Source organism: Hypomesus nipponensis, chromosome 20 (genome assembly GCF_054491055.1).
Source record: "Hypomesus nipponensis isolate SF chromosome 20, ASM5449105v1, whole genome shotgun sequence".
NCBI classification, from domain to species: Eukaryota; Metazoa; Chordata; class Actinopteri; order Osmeriformes; family Osmeridae; genus Hypomesus; species Hypomesus nipponensis.
Genome location: NC_140380.1, coordinates 4,693,479 through 4,714,434, shown reverse-complemented (window position 1 = coordinate 4,714,434; position 20,956 = coordinate 4,693,479). Strand labels below are relative to the sequence as shown.

The 20,956-nt window shown below is 43.5% G+C and overlaps 2 protein-coding genes across 2 annotated transcripts in view; both read right to left on the bottom strand.

Annotated features, from left to right (window-relative positions):
- The window catches only part of LOC146245696 (retinal guanylyl cyclase 2-like), a 77,315-nt gene extending 71,114 nt beyond the window's left edge, over window positions 1-6,201 (bottom strand). The window contains exons 1-10 of the mRNA XM_084683439.1: window positions 5,732-6,201; window positions 5,306-5,502; window positions 4,231-4,532; window positions 3,422-3,776; window positions 3,143-3,324; window positions 2,796-2,906; window positions 2,030-2,110; window positions 833-1,009; window positions 498-654; window positions 107-250 (exon numbers count right to left, since the gene is read on the bottom strand). Of these exons, the coding sequence (XP_084539565.1) occupies window positions 107-250; window positions 498-654; window positions 833-1,009; window positions 2,030-2,110; window positions 2,796-2,906; window positions 3,143-3,324; window positions 3,422-3,776; window positions 4,231-4,532; window positions 5,306-5,502; window positions 5,732-6,201 (2,176 nt within the window). The remainder of the gene's footprint in view (window positions 1-106; window positions 251-497; window positions 655-832; window positions 1,010-2,029; window positions 2,111-2,795; window positions 2,907-3,142; window positions 3,325-3,421; window positions 3,777-4,230; window positions 4,533-5,305; window positions 5,503-5,731) is intronic.
- Window positions 6,202-12,462: 6,261 nt separating this feature from the next.
- LOC146245695 (stonustoxin subunit alpha-like) lies at window positions 12,463-20,481 on the bottom strand. The gene is made up of 4 exons (XM_084683438.1): window positions 20,461-20,481; window positions 17,801-17,870; window positions 14,118-15,327; window positions 12,463-12,544 (listed from the first exon to the last, which is right to left on the bottom strand). Exons 1-4 carry the CDS (start codon window positions 20,479-20,481, stop codon window positions 12,463-12,465), a joined length of 1,383 nt encoding a protein of 460 aa, XP_084539564.1.
- Between the last annotated feature and the right edge of the window lie 475 nt (window positions 20,482-20,956).

Here is a 20,956-nt window from a genome sequence, read left to right as displayed (position 1 = left end):
AGAATGCAGAAGTGCTAGAGGGTTTAGGTAATCTACCTGTGCAATGACTGGATAACAGTGTGTGTGGGTGTATCGTGCGTGTGTGTGCATTTGTGTGTGTGTGTACCCTCGACAGTCATGTCCATCATGCAGTAGGGAGGTCCTCTGAGCACAATCTCCTGCACGATGATGGAGAAGCTGTAGATGTCTCCCGGGAGAGACCCCAGCTGGCCTGACCCACGCAGCAGCTCTGGAGCTGTCCATAGTAGCTCTGCTCACACACACACCATACATACACACCATACACACACACATATATGCACACACCCAACATAGACACAGACCATACACACATACACCATACATACATATGCACACACACACACACACACACGCCATGCTCACACACCATACACATAGGCACATATTGACACAAAGATTGACACAAACACAAAGATAGCAATTCGTATTCATAGCCTTTGCGGAGGGCTGGGTTTGTGTGTGTGTGTGAGGTCTACCTTCAGCAGAGGGTGGGGTGCGTGGGAGTCTCTGGGCCTCCAGAACTTCATTGTATCCATAGTCAGTGATCTTCAGCACAAAGCGACCATCCACAACACAGTTACCGGACTTCAACCTGCCATGGCAGATCCTTCGATGGTGCAGGTACCTCATACCCTGTTACACACACACGCACAGGCACGGACCCATGCATGCATTCACACACACAAAAATACGCACGCACACGCTCCCCCACCATACACACACACGCATTGATGCATACACACACAGTGTAAGTGAGTGTGCGTGTGCACGGGCATGTGTGTGTATACGTGCGGACGTGGGTGTGTCCTACCTTGATGAGGTCAAGTATGAGGGAGGACTTGAACATCCAGTCCAGTTTGACATTGTCGTTACGTAGCAGGTCCTGGATGCTACCACGTAAACAGAATTCTGTCATGATTCCAAACACTCCGCAGTCCAGGAAGAACCCCATGAACAGGTTGACGTTCTCATGACGAATATCTTTCATCTTGAGGAGGAAGAAGGGAAATATAGACATTAATATAATAATAACTAATAATACTCATAACAATAAAAATTTACAATAATACTCAACCTGTATTCTAGAACATGGCTATAACACCAGTTACAGTACTCGATGTTAGTATCCAGTCGGGCCATACAAACATTCTGTATCTCTACACACTCCCCCCTCTACGCACGCTCTCCCTTTTCATCTACTCCAATGCCAGGCTGTCATTGGAGTTCAATTGGCTGCTCACTTTATCCAATTAGCACAGTGAGGAGCCTCCCCCGCTAGTCTACCGTGCCTTTCAATATGTTTTTAGTTTGTCAATGTTACAAATGTGCGCGGCCCTCCACCTCCCCGTCGCCGCTCTGTGGCTTTATCTCCTGCTCCCTTGGATTGTCTGTCTGGGTCGTCAGTGCCTGGACTCGGTGGGGGGATTTATCTTCGGCTGCTGGGCTGACACCCATTCATCATTGATTTCCCCATGGGCTCTAAGCCCAAACACCTGATCTCTAATTCCATCATCTTTGTAAAATGAATATCACTTTACTCATTCCTGTTATCTGCAGATCAAAATAACATATGTCACAGAACACCTTGTTTCTGTATTGGTAGAGTTGGGCTTGTGGTGGCCATTTTAATTTCCTTTCTTTTGAGGATTTTCACAAACCATTACTCACCACATAAAACGGTATTCATATCAATAATCTAATCTGTGCCTTTGTCTCTAATCTAGACTGTATTTATGTTTGTATATTAATGATCTAGACATTGGCCGGGTTTCCCAGATTCGTTAAGAAGCTCTCAACGCTAAGAGCTTCTTAGGAGCGTTCTAAGAGTGTTCTAGAGCGTTCTTTGAACGCTCCTAAGAAGCTCTTGGCTTCTTAACGAATCTAGGAAACCCGGCCATTATCTGTATATATGTGATCTGTACTGTATCTTTACCATTATATTGTTCCAAGTGTGGAACAAGTATAACAGGTGTGCCAGGTGTAATTGTAACCCTTGGGTGTAACTCACCAGCTCAAACACATCACTGGTCTGGGGAGTGATGGATTTGAAGCTTCCAGATGGGAGTTTCTTCATCCAGACCCAGTCTCCCTGTGGGGGCAGTCTGTCAGGGCTAGGGGCGAGCTACACTCGCTGTTACCCTGTTAGCAACAAACCCTGTTAGCTACAGGCCATATTATCTACACACCCTGCTAGATACAGACATTAGGAACGGGGGGAAATGAAATGAGTCCACTGCAGGTTGGGATGTTTGTGTCTCCCTGTTAGCTACAGACCCTGTTGGCTTCAGACCCTGTCTCCCTGTTAGCTACAGACCCTGTTGGCTTCAGACCGTCTCCCTGTTAGCTACAGACCCTGTCTCCCTGTTAGCTACATACCTTGTTAGCTACCGAGTCTGTCACTGTATTAGCTACAGACCCTGTTAGCTTCAGACCCTGTTTCCCTGTTAGCTTCAGACTCGTCTCCATGTTAGCTACAGACCCTGTCTCCCTGTTAGTTACAGACCCTGTTAGCTTCAGACCCTGTTTCCCTGTTAGCTTCAGACCCCGTCTCCCTGTTAGCTTCAGACTGTTATCTTCAGACCCTGTCTCCCTGTTAGCTACAGACCCTATTAGCTTCAGACCCTGTCTCCCTGTTAGCTTCATACCCCATTTCCCTGTTAGCTTCAGACCCTGTTAGCTTCAGACCCTGTCTCTTTGGGCAGGAGCTAGGAGCTTGGGGCTAGGAGATAGTCCTGAGGACTAGGCCTTACCTGGAATCTCTTCCCCATCCTTACCTCATACATGGCAATGTTGGAGTTCTCATAGGTTGCCGGGGAGATGGTGGAGGCAGATAAGGGTGAGGTGGGGCCACCCATGTCACTCACCTTGCTGTCCAGGCTGAGCTTCTGACCAGGGAGATCACACAGAACACTCTTTAGAACCACACAGAACATCCAATATAACCATATAGAACATCCTAAAGAACCAACAAAAAGAACATTCTAGGGAACCACCAGGAACATGCTACAGAACCATACATTGAACATGCTAAAGAACCATGCCCAGAACATTCAATAGAACCACACAGAACATATGTGTTCTATATAACCACACACAGAGCATTCCAGAGATCCCAGATGACCTTGTTGCTCAGGGACAGGTTGATGAAGGTCACATCTGCCAGGGTCAGCAGGATCTTCCCCGGGCCTCGGAGCAGCCGGGCCTGCATCACACGACGGCGGACCCAGTGGCCCAATGCAGTAGACAGAACCAGAACCAGCACGAGGCTCAGCAACACCAGCACCAGCCCAAACGGATCCACACCTTACAAACATTTTGATCTGGGTTAGGGCGTGTATGTGTGTATGTGCATGCATGCATACCTCCACTGCACTGTGTGTGTGTGTGTGTGTGTGCAAACCTCCACTACAGATTGTGTGCGAGGAGAACCAACAGCTGGGGTCTGGGCTGGGCTGGGCCCCCCCCGCCCAGTGTATGGGCCGGCCCAGGGCTCTGACCATGCCAGCCTCCAGGTCCAGGCTGTGGGTGGGCACCAATGGCCAGGTCAGCCCATCTGTGTCCAGAACCAGGTAGGACAGCAGGCTGGCCCCACTGGAGTTGGTGCGGATCCGCTGGCTGAAGCCGTAGAAGGCCATATTCCGGGAGTGCTGCACCAGGTTGGCGGCAGACGGCCAGGCCCCGGACTCACGCACGCTCTGCAGGGAGTTGGCAATGAAGAGGATGGAGCTGTAGATCGTCCCGAAGAGAGGAGACAGCTGAGGAGAAACATGAGAGGATCAGTCGGCCTACCTGGTGTGCCAGGGCAGTAGACCCTACCTGGAATTTATGGGTGTGTCTGGGCAGTAGGCCTACCTGTAGAGGATGGGTGTGTTTGGGCAGTAGGCCTACCTGTAGAAGATGGGTGTGTCTGGGCAGTAGGCCTACCTATACAGGATGGGTGTGTCTGAGCGGTAGGCCCCCTAGGGGATGGGTGTGTCTGGGCAGTAGGCCTACCTGTGGAGGATGGGTGTGTCTGGACAGTAGGCCTACTTGCAGAGGATGCGTGTGTCTGGGCAGTAGGCCTACCTGTAGAGGATGGGTGTGTCTAGGCAGTAGGCCTACCTGTAGAGGATGGGTGTGTCTAGGCAGTAGGCCTACCTGTAGAGGATGGGTGTGTCTGGGCAGTAGGCCTACCTGTAGAGGATGGGTGTGTCTGGGCAGTAGGCCTACCTGTAGAGGATGGGTGTGTCTGGGCAGTAGGCCTGTGTCCACAGCCCGCTGGTAGGCTGTGTGAAAGGAGTTCTCCTCAGAGTCCATGGTGACAGTGAGGACGGCGTCGTAGGCTCTCCTTAGCTTGCTGTTGCTGAGCAGGGCGGGGTAGCGCGTGTCGCGGTACGGGAGGCTGTAAAGGAGGGTGTCATACGGGACGAACACCACAGACCCGTCGGTCAGGTGCATGTCCAAAGCCGTTTCCAGTAGCAACCGCTGGGTCTCTCCACCAATCAGAACGGAGTGCATGCAGAGGATCACCACTGGTGGCACAAACACAGACAATTTAAGCACAATACACACAGGCGCGCACGTGCCAACATACACAGTCACAGAAATGGAAACACACAGACAAACACAGACAGGCGCACATGGGAACAACCACATTAAAGTTAAACATACCAGTCATTTCCAGTGCTACAGTATGGTTGGTGTGTTTCTTAGCATTCTCAGCACAGTGTATTTGTATCAACTGCACTGTGCTTTTAAATGTAATTCCAATGTGCCAGTGCATTTCACTATTTCATTTAATATTTTTCAGCTTTTATCTCAAGTTCTACATAAGAGAAGAAGCTAGGCCCAGGCTGGTTGGGTACGGGTTGGATTTTTATCTCTGAAGCCCAACTCGCCAAGCAGTTCAGTATGTTGACACGCAGAGGTTCAGAGGTATGGGCATGCTCAAATCCATCACCTAAGCGTTCATCAATTCCTCTGCCTGGTAGAGTCAGACCACCACTGAGGCACCAGGAAACACATGCGGCTGTCCGTATGTCAGGTGAAGAACATTGAGAGGTCCAGTTGAGATGAGTAGGGCAAGGTTAGAGTTAGGATGAGGGTTGAAGTTAGAGGTAAAGTTGGGAGTGTGGGTGGGGGTTGGGTTGAGGTTAGAGTAGAGTGGTGTTGGGGTTAAAGTTGGGATTTAGGGTTAGGTTTAAAGTTGGGATGTTAGGGTTAGGTTAGGACTGGGGTGAGGGTTGGGGTTGAGGTTAGAGTTGTGATGTTAGGGTTAAGGTTGGGGTTTTTGTGGAACACTCACTGCGCAGGTTCTTTCTTCTCTTGATGGCCACCAAGGCCCGACGCACGGAGGCAACATCCTTATCTGCCGTTACCATGATGATGACAGGGATGCCGTGGCTGCGCAGCCCGTTGGCCACCTGATTGGCCGTATCCACCCACACGTCCTCGGCTGATGAGACCACGCCCACGTGGGCCCAGCGGAAGTGTCGTGCCAGGCTGTTGACGTGTGCACATGCAGACTGTTTACACGTGTACGTGTTGATCAAGCTGGTTGTTTACATGTTCATAAGCTGAATGTTTACGTGAACATGTTCATCGAGCAGATTGTTTATACGTTCACATGTTTATAAGCTGAATGTTTGCATGTGTACATGTTTATCGAGCGGACTGTTACGTTACTGTTACTGTACGTGTTTGCGTGTTTAGCACAGTGACAGAGACACACCTGAGCAGCACCCAGACAGGTGAGGGCACAGTGCGCGTGAAGGTGGAGTGTCGCTGGTGCTCGTCCAGCTCGTAGTTCACACACGCCCAGGAGAACAGCGCCTTGTTCCAGTTCTTAGCCAACAGGGACGCAGCATCACAGTAGCCTGGGTTGACAGGCCCCAGGTAGGCGTTGGCCCGTGGATGGTTGCGCAGGAAACCCCCTAGCGCCCGAGATGTCTGGCAGTCCTCCTCCAGGACCTCGTACTGGAACACCACGCCCAGAGACAGGCTGGGGTCGTGGTTGATACGCTCCACCGCCAACATGGCCGCCAACTGGGGCCGGGCTTTGGCGAACAGGGGGTCACATGACCAGGGTCCCAGCACCCCGACTCGGAACACACCAGCCTGGGGTAGGAAGGGGAGGGAGGCAAGGAGGAGGAGGCCCAGAGCCCAGGGGTAAGAGCAGGGGGGAGAGGGGAGGCATGGCATGATAGGAGGTGAGGGTGGTGGAGAGGCTACATGATATTGGACGGAGAGGGTTTGGAAGGCAAACAGTTGGGAGTTCTAGGTGGAAGGAGAAAAGATCCTATAACTGGGGTAACCTAGCTTAGCCCAGCCTATTTTAGTCTAGCCAGACATGCAGACAAGCAGACAAACAGACAGAAAGTTAAAACATTTGAGCCCTTTCTCATGAAAGTAAACTGTCATATCAACCCTAACCCAACACTGAACACTGAAAATAGTTTTACCCAGAGATTCTTCTAGGTTGCGACCTCAGAGATCCCCTTCCTGGTTATGACCTAAGATCCTTCCTGGTTATGATCTCAGGGGGGAGAAGTGTTGGAGAGGAGGAGGAATGGAGCGAAAGAGTGTTGGACAGGAGGAAGTACAGAGGAGTGTTGGGGAAGAAGGGGTGTAGAACAGAGGAGTGTTGGAGAGGAAAGAGGGATTAGACGAATGGGGAAGACAGGAGTGGACCAGCCAGTCTGACACATCCATTACAGAAGGATAATGATTTGAGGATTATGCAGATCATAATCCCTATCTGTCTGTCCACCAATATTTCTACACACGTACCTAACAGTGTGTTTATGTGTGTGTGTCCATACCTACTAGGGCTGTGTGTGTATGTGAACAGACCTACCAGTGCTGTATGTGTGTGTGTATGTCTATACCAGTGTTTTATTGAATCTGTCTTGACATTTGGCATTGTGGTGTGGTACAGTGGTCTTCCAATGATCAGCAAGCGTAAGCTTACAGAGCTGGTAAATGAAGCATCTAAGGTGGTTGGGGTACAGCTAGACCAGCTGCAAGATATATATGACAAACGGGTAATGGGTAAGGCTAAACTAATTCAATATAAAAACTGCCCTGATCACCCACTTTTCGGGAGAGTTTATTTTGCTCCCTTCAGGTCGCCGCTTTAGGCTACCGAGGTTATGAACTGGTAGTGCCAGAGATTCCTTCATTCCTGTGGCTATTTGGAACCTAAATTCACTTGGCTGACATTTAGATAAAAAAAATACATATCATTATTTTGATTAGATTTTTCCCTGCCAATGGCCATTATGATGGATTTATTGTAGGCTACTGTCCCTATTAGACCCTGTCATTGACTTCCCCACCATAATGGTTGGGTCCGGGCTCCCCCGCGTCCGTCGTTGGACCTAATTAAAAGAGAAAGAGGACTTGTTTTAGGCATTAAGGTAAAACACTTCCCTGCTGTAAGGTGGTGTTTTGTGACTAGTTGTGTAGTTACTGTGGGCCTTGTTTTGTGTCTTTTGTGCCTCTGTTCTGTGTTTGGTCTGTATGCCTTGTCTGTGTGCCTAGAATATGTGATTGTTTTCTGTATGGCCAGTGTATGTATTTAGCTTCGGCCTGAGTCACGGTGCATGTTCAGGTGCCTGGCTTGGGTCGAACAGGTGCCTGTGATTGGGCCTCAGTAGGACAAGCAGGTGCCCATGATGCAGGTGACTTTGAGTGCCTTTGAGTACGGGCTGTACGTTTCATTTGTATGTTTTATGTTATGGGCACGTGTTGGGTTATATAGTCCCCCTCTGGTAATAGAGATATATTTTTTTATAAAAAAGCCAACATCTCCTGTGCAGTGTTTTTCCCCACATGTTCCCCCAGTCCAGTCGCCACCACCCAAAAATAACGTGGGGCGACCGCCTGATCCCTCACAGGCGCTATATAAATGAAATCTATTTGTATTTAAGTGTTTCTGGAGGATACTTAGAAGTGATGAACACGACTGCAAACCAGTGATATCTGCAATAATAGCTGAATCATGCGATCACAACGTTAAAATAAACCAAAAACACCTATATTTGAGCTCATATTCAAACACCACTGACTGGAGTGTCCAGAGATGTCTGGTGGAAACACATCCGTAGTTGTTTGATGTGACTGCAGGACATTTCTGTAATGTGTTGTCTGAATTTGCAGGGTGTTTCTGTAATGTTTTGTATTGTCTGAATTTGCAGGGTGTTTCTGTCATGTTTTGTATTGTCTGAATTTGGCAGCGTGTTTTTATAAATGCTCCCATGTTTTTGTCAAATTAAATTGAGTTAATTTGCTTGTCCAATGTAATGGGTTTTTGTTAAGTTGCAGTGCATTGAGCTCTCAGGGCTGCCGTTGTACCCCTGCTGACAGATGGTTGAGTTGGGGGAAAAATCATATTTTACATAATAATTACATAATTGAAATGCCTATCCTAACGTATGTATGGAATGGACAGAGATGTTCTAACATCTTTTGTAAAAGCACATCTCCCCGGATTAAACAAACGGGTACACGTACCCTACTGTATATCAGGGTGGGTAACCTGCCAGGGTGCAACACACACCACTGGCCTCCAGAGGCACTGGTAGATTGGAAGCAGTAACTGGGTGGGATAAAAACAAGAACCAGTATTTCACATGAGCTAAGCCCTAAATGTCATGAGGAATGCCAGCAGTTATATTGTTACACTGTGAGAGTCTCCAACAGGTCTTCCTGTTACCTTCAGATTTGACATTAAGGTCCTTTTCCTCACATACAAAGCTCTACACGGACAAGGACCTAGCTACATTGCTAACTCCCTTATAAACTACACACCAGCTAGAACACTGCGTTCATCAAATTCAGGCCTATGGAACAAATTACCCATAAATATCAGGGAAGCAAACACTCTAGACATTTTTAAAAGACAGCTTAAAACCTACCTTTTTACCATAGCATTTAAGTAATTTCATCTCAGAAGGGTTTTACAAATTTTATTAGTTATATTTTTGTTTTTATAGATTTGCTATTTTAATTTTTTCTTTCATAGCTTGTACTATTGTTTTTATTGATTTTATGCAAAGCACCTTGAGCTACAATTCTTGTATGAAATGTGCGATGTAAACAAATCTTACTTACTTACTTACTTCAGCATGTCCTCGTGTCTGGCTAAGACTGTCCTGAACGTCCCTGATGTCCCCCTGGGTGTTTTTGTAGTGTCCACGCCCTCTTTAGTAGTCTTCGCCAGAGTATAGAAACTATAGAAGTGCCTTAATAATTGGGGATCTACTTTATACAGTAACGCAGATACTTTTACTACCTGCACACAGATTTTGAACATTGACTGATTTATATTTTAATAGTAGACTGTGTGTTGTCTGCCTGTGTGTGCCAGAATATCAGTGGGTCATTGCTGTCACAGAATCGCTGCCCTGTGCCTTGTTAGATGATATTCACTACTCATCCAACGCAGAGAATCCAACCTTTCTTTTGTAAGGTAAAGTCTCAGCACACATGTAACTGCAGAGGTGATGGTACGCAATGGTGGACTGCTGTTGCGGCAAAACTACATTGCCATTTTCTTGCAAAAGTGCATCTCTAGTAAATTCTCGTATCCTACACATGTGCCTAGTGTGGTGTTTCTATGCAGTCGGTCATGAGTATTTGAGGGGTGAATTTGCTAAGTAATGCACTGTATTTATTTAACATAATTCTCAGATACAGAAAATAGTTTCTGGAACAGGTTTGATTTAATAAAAGGCAAACACATATCAACTACTATTGAGTTGCTTCCTTATTATAAAAAATGTCAAAATTTCCTTTTGATGAAAATAGAGGACATACACCAGATGAATCATTCAAAACATTTAATGAAATTGCTTATGGGTAAGTACAGTTAAGAAAGTAAATGTGAACTTGTTAATAATTTATTTACTACAATACTCTCTCTTCATAAACATAATTGTGCATGATGAGATGTGCTTGTATCATGATCATCTTCATAATATTCTCTTGTTTTTCATGTTCTAGATTATCAACAAATTCTGAAAAGCTTTATTCTTTGCAAATATTTCACTTTAGCATTGTAGCAATGATTACATCATATATGTTAGCAAATGTAAACTAGAAATGCTTCATGAATGCCACATGTTTAAAATTAATTTCACACAATGACATACATAAATTGAAGTAAGCATTTGCTGACATTCATCACATGGCATAATGTTGTTGAATTTAAGGTTTGCCATTCTCTAATTTAACTGACACGTCTTTCCTGTTTCCTCTCATATCATGCACACTTCCTGTTTCTTTCAGATCGTGCACAGTTCTTGTTTCTCTCAAATAATGCACAATTCATGTCAAAGTAGCAATTCCACCCATAATTCCAGACTCCTGTTTCGTTTTAATTAGTACAACTACTTGGTCTTCAAAACCAGACTTTTGGGTCATCCCCTTCAGTGCGACTCAGTATGCCAGTAAACTCGATGGTAGACTATCACTGTATTTCCATCTCCACTGCAGTCTGTGCATACAGTTTGAGACCTGTCTGATGATTTCAACAGCACACTTTCACTCAAATCAAGTTTATACTGAAGCTGCTCTAGCTCTTCTGTAATGTATTTTACTTGTACTGAGGAGGTTGTGCTTCAGCTCTTTAACAGTCCTCCTCTTCCCGTTTGTCTCATGGATCCATAAGGCATCCATTTTTTGGCCTCAGGAAGGTAACATTCAGAGTGACAAAGGAAAAAAACATTTAGCAGTTTTTGGCAAGGCTACTGATTTGACTCAAATAATGGCACATCCAGTTGTGTTTCATTTACCTTCAAGGTCTTTCCCTAATTTTCCAGGCATTCGATACTAAAAAGCTGTGGTCAGTCTTGCAATGGCATTGTCTGGCCGCTCATGCTTTTCAAGAAAACTCTTGGTCAAAGTCAAGTCTTTGCTCCATGTTTTTTTGCTCAATTACTTGAAAGTGTTGGTCCACACAAATTATATTTACAATTAGTCATTTAGCAGACGCTCTTATCCAGAGCAACTTACAGTAAGAACAGGGAAATTCCCCCAAGGCAAGTAGGGTGAAGTGCCTTGCCCAAGGACACAACGTCATTTTGCATGGCCGGGAATCAATCCAGCAACCTTCTGATTACAAGCCCGAGTCCCTAACCGCTCAGCCACCTGACTCCACCTATTAATTAGTTCAAATTGTCATCTTTATCACCATCATCATTAACTTCAGACAAATTGTCTCTTGTGGCAAGGTACATCTGCTGCCTTTATTGCTTTAACATCTGGAGCAGGATACCAATCATAAAATGTAGAAGAGGTACGCCAGCTAGGTATTGTTAGCTGGTTTTACGGATTAGTTATTTTTAGCTGAATGTTTGCCAGTTAGCATCTAGGGTTAACATTGCCTATAGTCAAAGCATGGAAGACAAAAAAAGGATATTTGTTCACATAATCAAAAAATAAATAATTGAAAGCTAAATCCCTGTTTTATGTTGCTGTTTTGTTTGGGAGGCTCTAGGCTTATATGAGTGGCTAGGGTAGATCCAAGAGACCATTAGGATTCTTCATTTCCTTTTTGCCAATTCTTTAGAACTGCTTTCATTTTTTTAACCTTTTCTGCAGTCTTCTTCATTCTGTGCAGCTTGTGTTTAACCATGCGACGCTCTTGTGGCAGTACATCTTCTCCTCTTGCAATCTTATGTAGAATTTCCGCTTCCTGTTTCATTTTCTTCAACCCAATGATTCGATCCTCAAACCCAGGCTTTTTCTCCTCCTCCTCTGTTCGGATAAGTATTTCAATGTAATCGAAGGTTGACATAGAACTTGGCTTCAGTGCAATCTCATTGAGTCTTTTCATGCAGTTAGAGGATAGCTTGATCAAATACATCAGTTTATCCTCAATCACATGAAATTCATTCTCCAATTCCTCAAGCATCTGCTTGGTGTCCATGAATTTTCCTTGTGCTTTCATGAAGTTCTCCTTCAGCTCTTGTATGGTCTTTTTCTCCATCTTTGTCTCATATGTCCACAAGGCTTCCTCTCTGAGATGCTCAAAGGAAGAGCAGTTATTTGGGCATACCACACAGTTCCCATCGTCATCCATCACAGCACATGTGAGGAGACTATCCCCTTTAGGAAGGAAACAACCAGAATGACATGTAAACAGACAACTGTTACAGTTCATTGCAAAGAAGTTCACGTTGTTCCGTTTGGCTGTCAGAACCTCTACTTCCGTCTCAAAGTCCTTATTTTGAGCCATCATTTCATTCTCATTCTCCAGGCATTGTTTAAAGCTTTTGATCTCACTGAGCTTGGCAAGCCCAGCTGTGATCTGAGGAGTCAGTCTTGCAGTGGCATTCTCAAGACGTTCACGTTCTTCAAGAACTTTCCTTGTCATTTTGAGATCTTTGCCCTCTGTGCTACCAAGGGCCTTGAAGAACAACTTCATCTGTTTGAAGGTTGTTGACCAGATAATGCTCTTCATTTTCTCCTCCTCCTCTTCATCATCATCCTCATCTTCATCTGAACTGTCTTCCTCAGTGCCTCTGTCCATTTCCTTTTTCTGCACATATAAGGTGGAGTTGTTAAACTTAAAGTGGGTGGGTTGGCCCTTCTTGTTCTTCTGACATGGCAACTCTGCGGCCTTAATTGCCTCTAAAACTGGAATTTTGTCACTGTCAACAAATGTTACAAGTACCATTATGTTTTCGCCAATATCCTTTCCAAAAATAGACAGAATTGAGTCAAAGATGTATTTCTGGTTGGCACTGAGGCGGGCGAGAGATGCCTGAACGACAAAGCATACAGCATCTATGTGATCAACCCCTAAAGGGTTACACAGGAAATGTTTCACTTGTTCTGTAATCAGTTTGTCTTGCGCCATTCCTCTGGTGTCTCCAAACCCAGGTGTGTCAATAATTGTAAGTGAGTATGGGATCTGAAAACCTGGTTGGTTATAGAGCTCATAGGATGTGACCAGCGATGTCTGGCTTTCTGCTTGTGTCCGGTTAGTCACCTCATGGATCAGTTTGAAGCGGTACTGGTCTTCCCATTTAACCCCCAGAATGTAATTCATCATCACATTGACAAGAGTGGTTTTTCCTGCGCCAGTAGATCCCAGAAGAAGTATGACCTTGTTTTGCACATCTTCCACCTTCCTACCAAACATGTATTGCAAGAAATCAACATTCTCTCCATATTTCCTTTCTAACTCTAGCTGATATACAGATGGGTTGCCCTTTTCCAGACGATTCGATTGTTGGATAAAATTTTCACTCTTGCCCTGTGCCGATTTCTTTTTTGGGAGCTTGGTGTCAGGTGCTAATGTAGAAATATTCCTTTCAGGGCTTGGCAGACTCTTTCCTGATTTCCCTGTATTCGCCAAAACACGGATGCTGTAGGTGGTACTCATCTTCAGTCCTTCCAAAGTGCACTCCCTCGTTGTGGCTTTTACACACTCCCATGGTTTGCTCTTACTGTCATCTTCCATTTGTTGTCTGTATTCAACATCATAGCTGATGACTGTTACATCTTCTCCAACTGCTGTTGGGATATCCCATGTAATAGAAATGCTCTCAGACCCTGAACGTTTCTCCTCTGGTGGACCAGGAGGGCTGCACGGACGTGTTTGGATGAAGTCTGTTGCATCGCTAGCAAGGCTCACTCCAGGTCGACACACTGCCTTACAGCTAAATCGGTACTCTGTATGAGGCTGTAGGCGACTAACAGTAAAATCTGTTACTTTTCCATCAGTGCCTATCTCCTTCCAGTCAGACTCAGACGTCTGGTACAGGATTCGATAAGAATCCACGAAAGGTTCTCCTGTGGCCGGGGGGTGGATTTGCAAGTGGACACGATCATGTTCCTGTCTCAATAGGGTCGGGCTAGGAGGTGTGGAGGGCAGGAAAAACTGAAAATCAAGAAGTGTCCCTTTCTCATACACATGAATTGAGGAGGCTGTGATGGACTTGTTTGGAACTGATCCTATGCAAAACTCAATGTTTTCTCTGTCTTGGTTGGCCTGCTTGAAATCAAGGAACAGGCGAATGCTTTGCCTGGTAAGAGCGGTCACCTCCCCAGAGCGAAACCATTGTTCCTTTCTGCTAGCACTTTGGACCTCATAAGATGTGTCAGACCTAATGGCCTTTGCCTCGTCCTTCAGATAGTTTTCCAAATCCTGTAGATATTCTGTGTCCCCACTGAGGGAGGAGAACACACAAGCCACTACAAAGTCATTTGTTGGGTTGAGGACAACCTTGTCCAGTTCACTACTGGATTTAATCACCCTGATTTCTTTCATAATCTCAAGGTAGGATGTGATAACATTAATCTCACGTTCTCTGTCACTCAGATATTCTGTGATTAATGCTCTCTGGAATGGGGATCTTTCTCTGCTGTTCAGGGTAGTCACCAACTCTTGCTCCTCTGTCCCCCCTCCGCGAATAGTGGGAAGTAATTTGCAAAGCTTCTTTTGAAATACCAGTTTGTATTCAGAAATCAGGTCTTTGAATTTCCTAAGCTTGGTTGTAATCTCAGAGAAGTGGATGGCTATCTCCTCTTTCATCAGGTCATGGCACTCAATGTCAGCCTCGTCTATGTCATCAAGGATGCGCTGAGAATGGCGCACCAGACCTACACTTATCTCCCTAACAAGTTGGGCTGCAGTCGAGTCCAGATTTTTGAGGGGATACAGCCACACTGTCATGGGTACAGCATGTTGCCCGTTTTCTCCCAGCAGCTGTGGAAGATGTGAGTACACCTTGATTGCATCTTGAAAGCTGACAGGATTATTCTCCAATGCAAAATCACCATGGAATGTACAGTTGAATTTGTCTGCTTGTTGTCGTTCTGTTTCACTCATCTTCAAAGACGCCTCTCCCTTAATAGATACAAATGGGATTATTTTGATTGTTACCTCAAGACTTCCTTGTATTTCCTGATGATTTTCATTCGAAGAGACTTCACGATCAAACACAAAGAATGCATTAGCACCATACAATATTGCAGTCACCACATGTGTGGCAGATCCTTCCTGGAAGACATTGCAGTGTTGGAAGTTTCCAGCCCCTAAGTGTTCCATTGTAAGCTGCTCAAAACGTGTGGTGGTGCGATACTGAAGAGTGACTCTGGACTGTTGTTTCGATTTTTTCTTGTCATTCAGAAACTCTGCTGACCCTTTTACTTTCACCAACCCAGACATAAAGCTTGCCTCAAGTGCTGCACACACATTCAAAGCCTCTGCCTTGCTCTCTGTGGAATCTGAGGCAATGATCTTGAACTCAGTGTTTGGTTGTGGTCGGATATTAATGTTCTTCTGCAGCATGTCGCCATCCCAGAGTGTAATACCTGTGTTTCAGAGCAAAAGTGATAACAGTAAGCTGGTGTCACTCGGTGACATTCATAACTGAGTCAAACTGTTTTAAGGTGAGTTTTAATTGGGTTTCATCTTTATGAGAATATGAAAACAATAAATGTGTAGACTTGTTTTACTTGTCCAAGAGCGCATTCTCACAGTTTTTAGCCTATACATTGTTTTCTTAGCATGTTCAAGTGGAATAGGTAATCTAATGAAATGTAGATGGTGACATGATAAAGGCACATATTGGGCATAATATAAGTTGTTGATGTTGTAATTGTGACCGTGTAATTTTTTACAATTTACTTGAGTTAGGTATGAGATTGACATAGACTGATTAAACCTTTTGGCGTGGGATGAATTTATTTGGATCTAAGACCTGACCAAGGTTGATGACCTTGGGCATCTGGAAAAACTACAAATCTCTGTAAAACAGGGATGACACCAATAAGGTTACAGCCTATGCGGCATCCTTTCATAAATAACATTGGCCGGGTTTCCCAGATTCGTTAAGAGGCTCTTAACGCTAAGAGCTTCTTAAGAACATTCTAAGAGCGTTCTACAGCACTCTTAAAACGTTCTTAAGAAGCTCTTAGCGTTAAGAGCATAAAGAAATGTGATCTGATTGATTGGGGTAGCCTAAGGCACTAAAGATGAGCCTATAGCCTACATTTTACCAAAATACTCATTTAGTTTATCGGCAATATTTTTGCCAAGCTGCCTGTCTTGCTCTGGCAGCGGTGTTTGATTTAGCCATTATAATATGCTTATTGTCTTCGTAGAGACTCGTTATAATAGTTTGCTCAGATGGTGAGAATATCACCGCTCTCTCTTTCGTCTTTTCCGCCATCATACCGTTAGAAAATCACGGTTTTGGTGATCGACCTTTCCAGCCTTTTGAAGTAGGACGTGCTCGTGCACTTGCCCTGATAAGTTTAGCCTGATGGAAATTAACCACATGATTTGGATGCGGATCAGCCGTCGACGAACCGATATTGGCCGGGTTTCCCAGATTCGTTAAGAAGCTCCTAACGCTAAGAGCTTATTAAGAACGTTCTAAGAGCGCTCTACAACGCCCTTAGAACGTTCTTAAGAGCGTTCTTAAGAGCTTAAGAGCTTCTTAACGAATCTGGGAAACCCAGCCATTTGCGGTTCTCAGTATAGCTCGCTAATGTTAACGGGCTAAAGGGACAATTGATTAACTTAGCTTCAACCCTTACGACGAACGGGCCTCTGATAAGAGCCCTGACGTGGTAGACCATGTGTCACTGGTCAAGACTAACACATTTCACGTTACAACTGTTTAATGTGAGAATGACGCCAGCGTTCTTAACTGCTCAACTCAGGTCAACTCGATAGTCTCCCATAAGGAGGGCACGAAGACCTGAGGGGGCACCAAAAATGTGCCAACTGAAAAATCATCAGTTATTATAATTATAATGCCGATATTATTTCAGTAGGCCTATATAAATATTACGCACCTTTTAGGCATGTTTATCACAAAACAGGCAAAACAAGAGATATATTTAATTGCTAAAAAAAACGTTACGATGGTGCCCCCCCCACCCCCACCCCACAAAAAAAAAAAAATACATACTCAACTTTCCAAGCTCGCCGCGGGTGCCTTTTTCTATCTCAGTGGCTGACGAACTTTGACAGTAGGCTAGGTAAACTTTTCGAAAATGGCCTCAAAAAGACAACAGGAGTCAGGGGCAGAAAAAGAAATAAACTGCAAGATGATGCCCGTGCATCACTTTCAGGTAAGTCCATGTTTAATTATTGTTAAATACGGGAAATATGCTGCTAACTTATAGTTAGCCTATGCATACACCTCGAACTAGCTGACGTTATTGCTAATTTTAGCACACTCAATTATGTTAGGTGCAAACTAAATTTAGATTTTACTGTTAAACAATATCTATGCATTTGAAATAACTGACGCCAGCTAGATGTTAGTTTACTGTACATTCTTTGATGCTTTTATATTCGATTGATCAAATAGTTTTTTAAATTAGTAATAAAGGTGGAGAGCTCCTTGGCTGCATGCTTTCAGTTTTAAATGTTTATAATTAATTTGGAAAACCATGCTAAGAAACTTAAGGGGGGGGGCTGAAAAATTAAGAGACAAAAATACATCATGCACTCAAATAAAGGCCCCAAAATTTCGCTCGCGCGCATTGCGCGCACAGAATGTGGATGCATTGACAGGGCAGCTGTGGTGGTGGTGGTGGTGGGGGGGGGGGGGGTAAGTATTTTTTTGGAAACAGCTACATTGCATGGTTTTGTTTGTTTAGCAGGCTAAATAAAAGCCACTGCTTTGTAAAATTATCTCAGATTACAACTCTATTGTAAATAACAAAACAGTCCTTAACATAGATATAAATCCCTTTCTGATATGTTATATGTTGTATAAATAATCACCTTAATCTTTACTATAAAAAAATAAAAATAAAATAGGTGTACCTGGGATGAGGACATCTTTCCTGCAGTCATACAGCATTCCCAGTTGGAATGGGCGGCCCAGCCCTGCAAGCTCGATTGTCCCTTCAAGCTCAGACATGTCTCTCCTTGATACTAACTTGAAACAGATAACAACATGTTGCAGAACACATCACAAAACCCTATACAGTAAATGCTGTGATAAGTGCAAATTAGCTCATGAATGTGTTATATGTAATATGTCTTGCTAGAACTGTGCAGCGAACAGCATATGCAAAATGTGTTGAACTGTTTACTTTATAAGCCTGTAATTTCAAGTATGTATATGATACATATGATTCATACTCTATACATTATGCCATACATTACATTACATTTCTCTTTTAAATGTGCCATTATCTTAATTAGTTAATAGTTAAACCAAGAGAACAATTATTACCAATGATTAATCACTAATGAACCAATGAACAAATTATGATAAATTAATAATGGACAAAAAACTATTATAATTGCTGAAAATACTGCATTGTTAATGCATTGTACATTACCTATAAATAACTAGAAGTTTAAACATAAATTATCATAAAGTAATGTAATGTATGGTAAGCATAAATCATACATTACCTACAAACTAAACTCCTTTATCCTCTGTAGACACCATGGGCAGGCTGATGTCCTTCATGTAAAACAGAGAGCTAAGAAGAAAGAAGAGGCACCTTATGTTACCGTTAACAAATATTTAATGCATAACTATAGAGTCATAACCAAAGTGTTTCTCCCAATGACCGTTCAGTCACGAGTAGTAGTTGCCACCCACTGCGCCAATCAGTGCAGGAAGTTTTACTATGGTGTTTTCAAAGCGAAAGTTGCGATTTCGGTCCGTTCAGTCACGAGTAGTAGTTGCCACCCACTGCGCCAATCAGTGCAGGAAGTTTTATTATGGTGTTTTCAAAACGAAGGTTGCGATTGTTCAGAGCGATTGGCAGAAGGTTGGACTGTAGATAATGTTTATTGGCAGAATAAATATAAAACTTGAACTCAAGCACCACTGCACACTTAAAACACATGATGCAGCAAATAAATATTTAATGGATAACTGTACAGTCTGTACTATAACACTGTGTGCCAAGTGTCACCCCGTTGTTTCAGTAAGACTGACAGAAGATTAAACAATGTTTGATTTGATCATGTCTTTTGGCCCTAGTAAAAAATATGGGCCTTTAAAGGTCCCAGGTTCAGAAGTTTCTCTTTAAATTGAAATGTACTCCCACAGTCATGATTGCAGATCCACACCCAAGGGCATGGTTTCAAAATGTACTTCAAAACACGAATCAGCGAGTAATCCAAACAGGTTATGGAACCACATATTGCATATTAATGTTTTCCTGTTCTGATTGGTTGTTGCATGGTGATTCTTGTGTGAGCATAGAAATGATCATAAGGGGGACTGATGTAACAGAAAATATTGCTATTCTACTGTTGTAAGAGACATGAACAAAATGTAGCATTATTCTGTATCTGTAACTCATACCATTGGATGTGTCAGGGAGTCAGATGGCTGAGCGGTGAAGGAGTCGGGCTAGTAATCAGAAGGTTCTCTGAGCACCAGCTGAGAGGGAGTCTCCACGTTGAAATAAACTCCAGGAATCCTAACTGCGTCCTCCAGTCCGTTCTTCAACTTGAGTTCATGGCCAGAGACTGCCAAACATACTTTCTGTTTAAGCATTATAACGTATTATGCAACACTATGCAGTAATCTGCAACGTTTTGAGTTTTTTTATGGGCAACTAGTTCTGTTATGATCTTCAAATTCATTTAGATTGTATATGGTCGTACGAAGGACAGATAACACACACCCGTCGCTCCCACTAGATGTCCAGACACACACACACACATTTATATCAATAAAAGACACCAGACAACAGCAACATTCTTATCAATTTACATTGCAAACTTCTGTGAAGCCAATTCATCCAGTAAGTCATATTGGTATCTACATTAAAGGTTCATATTTCATTCATTATTTGAAAATAATAATATAATAATTATCTTTATATTACATTAAATTTATTTTTCAATCACAATCATACGTAAAAAATATTACAGTATACTGGAAAAATGTCAGTAATTCACGCTGGTTCAGTACAGAACACAACCTATAGTTGGAGAATTGAATGCTCTCATCCTCTTGTGGGGAGACCTCACGTGTTTCCTCCCTTTCCCCTCACTCTTCAGCTTTAGTTTCACCTACAGCCTCGTGGACAGTTTCTGCAGCTCCTTCCTGAGCTTCTTTCAGGCCTTGATGAATTCTTATTCTCTCCTCCTTCTCCCTTTTCCTGTTATCCTCTTCCATTTTCCTTCGCTCCTCTTCCCTCTGTTTCTCATTAGCCTCTCGGTTTTCTTTTTCCATCCTCATTCTCTCCTTCTCTTGCCATATCGCATTCTTCTCTGCTTCGAGATTTGCCTTTGCTACCTCTGCTTGTTGTTGCCGGTGGATTGCATTTTTTTCTCCCTGACTTGGTCCGCCGCCCATGGTCAAGGTTGCTCTGGGAATGATATACACATAAGATTCCAGTTATTTTAATAACTCAACAACTTTACCACGTTGTAGATGACATATACAAATGTTATAAGTCACTGTTAACGTATATGTTAATGATTGATAAAAGGATTTTTGACCATGCAAACTCAAGCTCCGATGGCATTATGCTACTGGCAAAATTGATTTCAAGTAAATGACAACTATATATTTGACAGCTATGAATTATAATGCAGTTATCAGTGTGATTTATTAGCCTGTGTAGTTTATGCTAAGAGTAATTACTGTGTGACTAACTCAGGCTACTTTTGTATTCCATTGATACAACTGCTGTTAAATACAATTTTAAATATTAGATAGACAGGGTAACAGTATTATATATCAAGAAGTACAAAATCCCACATACCTCAGCAGACACCTCTCCCTTATGATCGTGTCAAAGTTCTGGTTTCAGCACCACCATACAAAATCTGATAAGCCATGTGATGTTGAATTTTATCTCTAACTCACCCAATAGTAAAAGTTACTTAGTTACGTCCAACAACTTGATGGGGGTCGCTCCTTGTGCAAAAAAGGACAAGGGGTCATAAATCCAATCCAACAACTAGTTATCTTTAATTACAGGAGAATCTTTACAAATG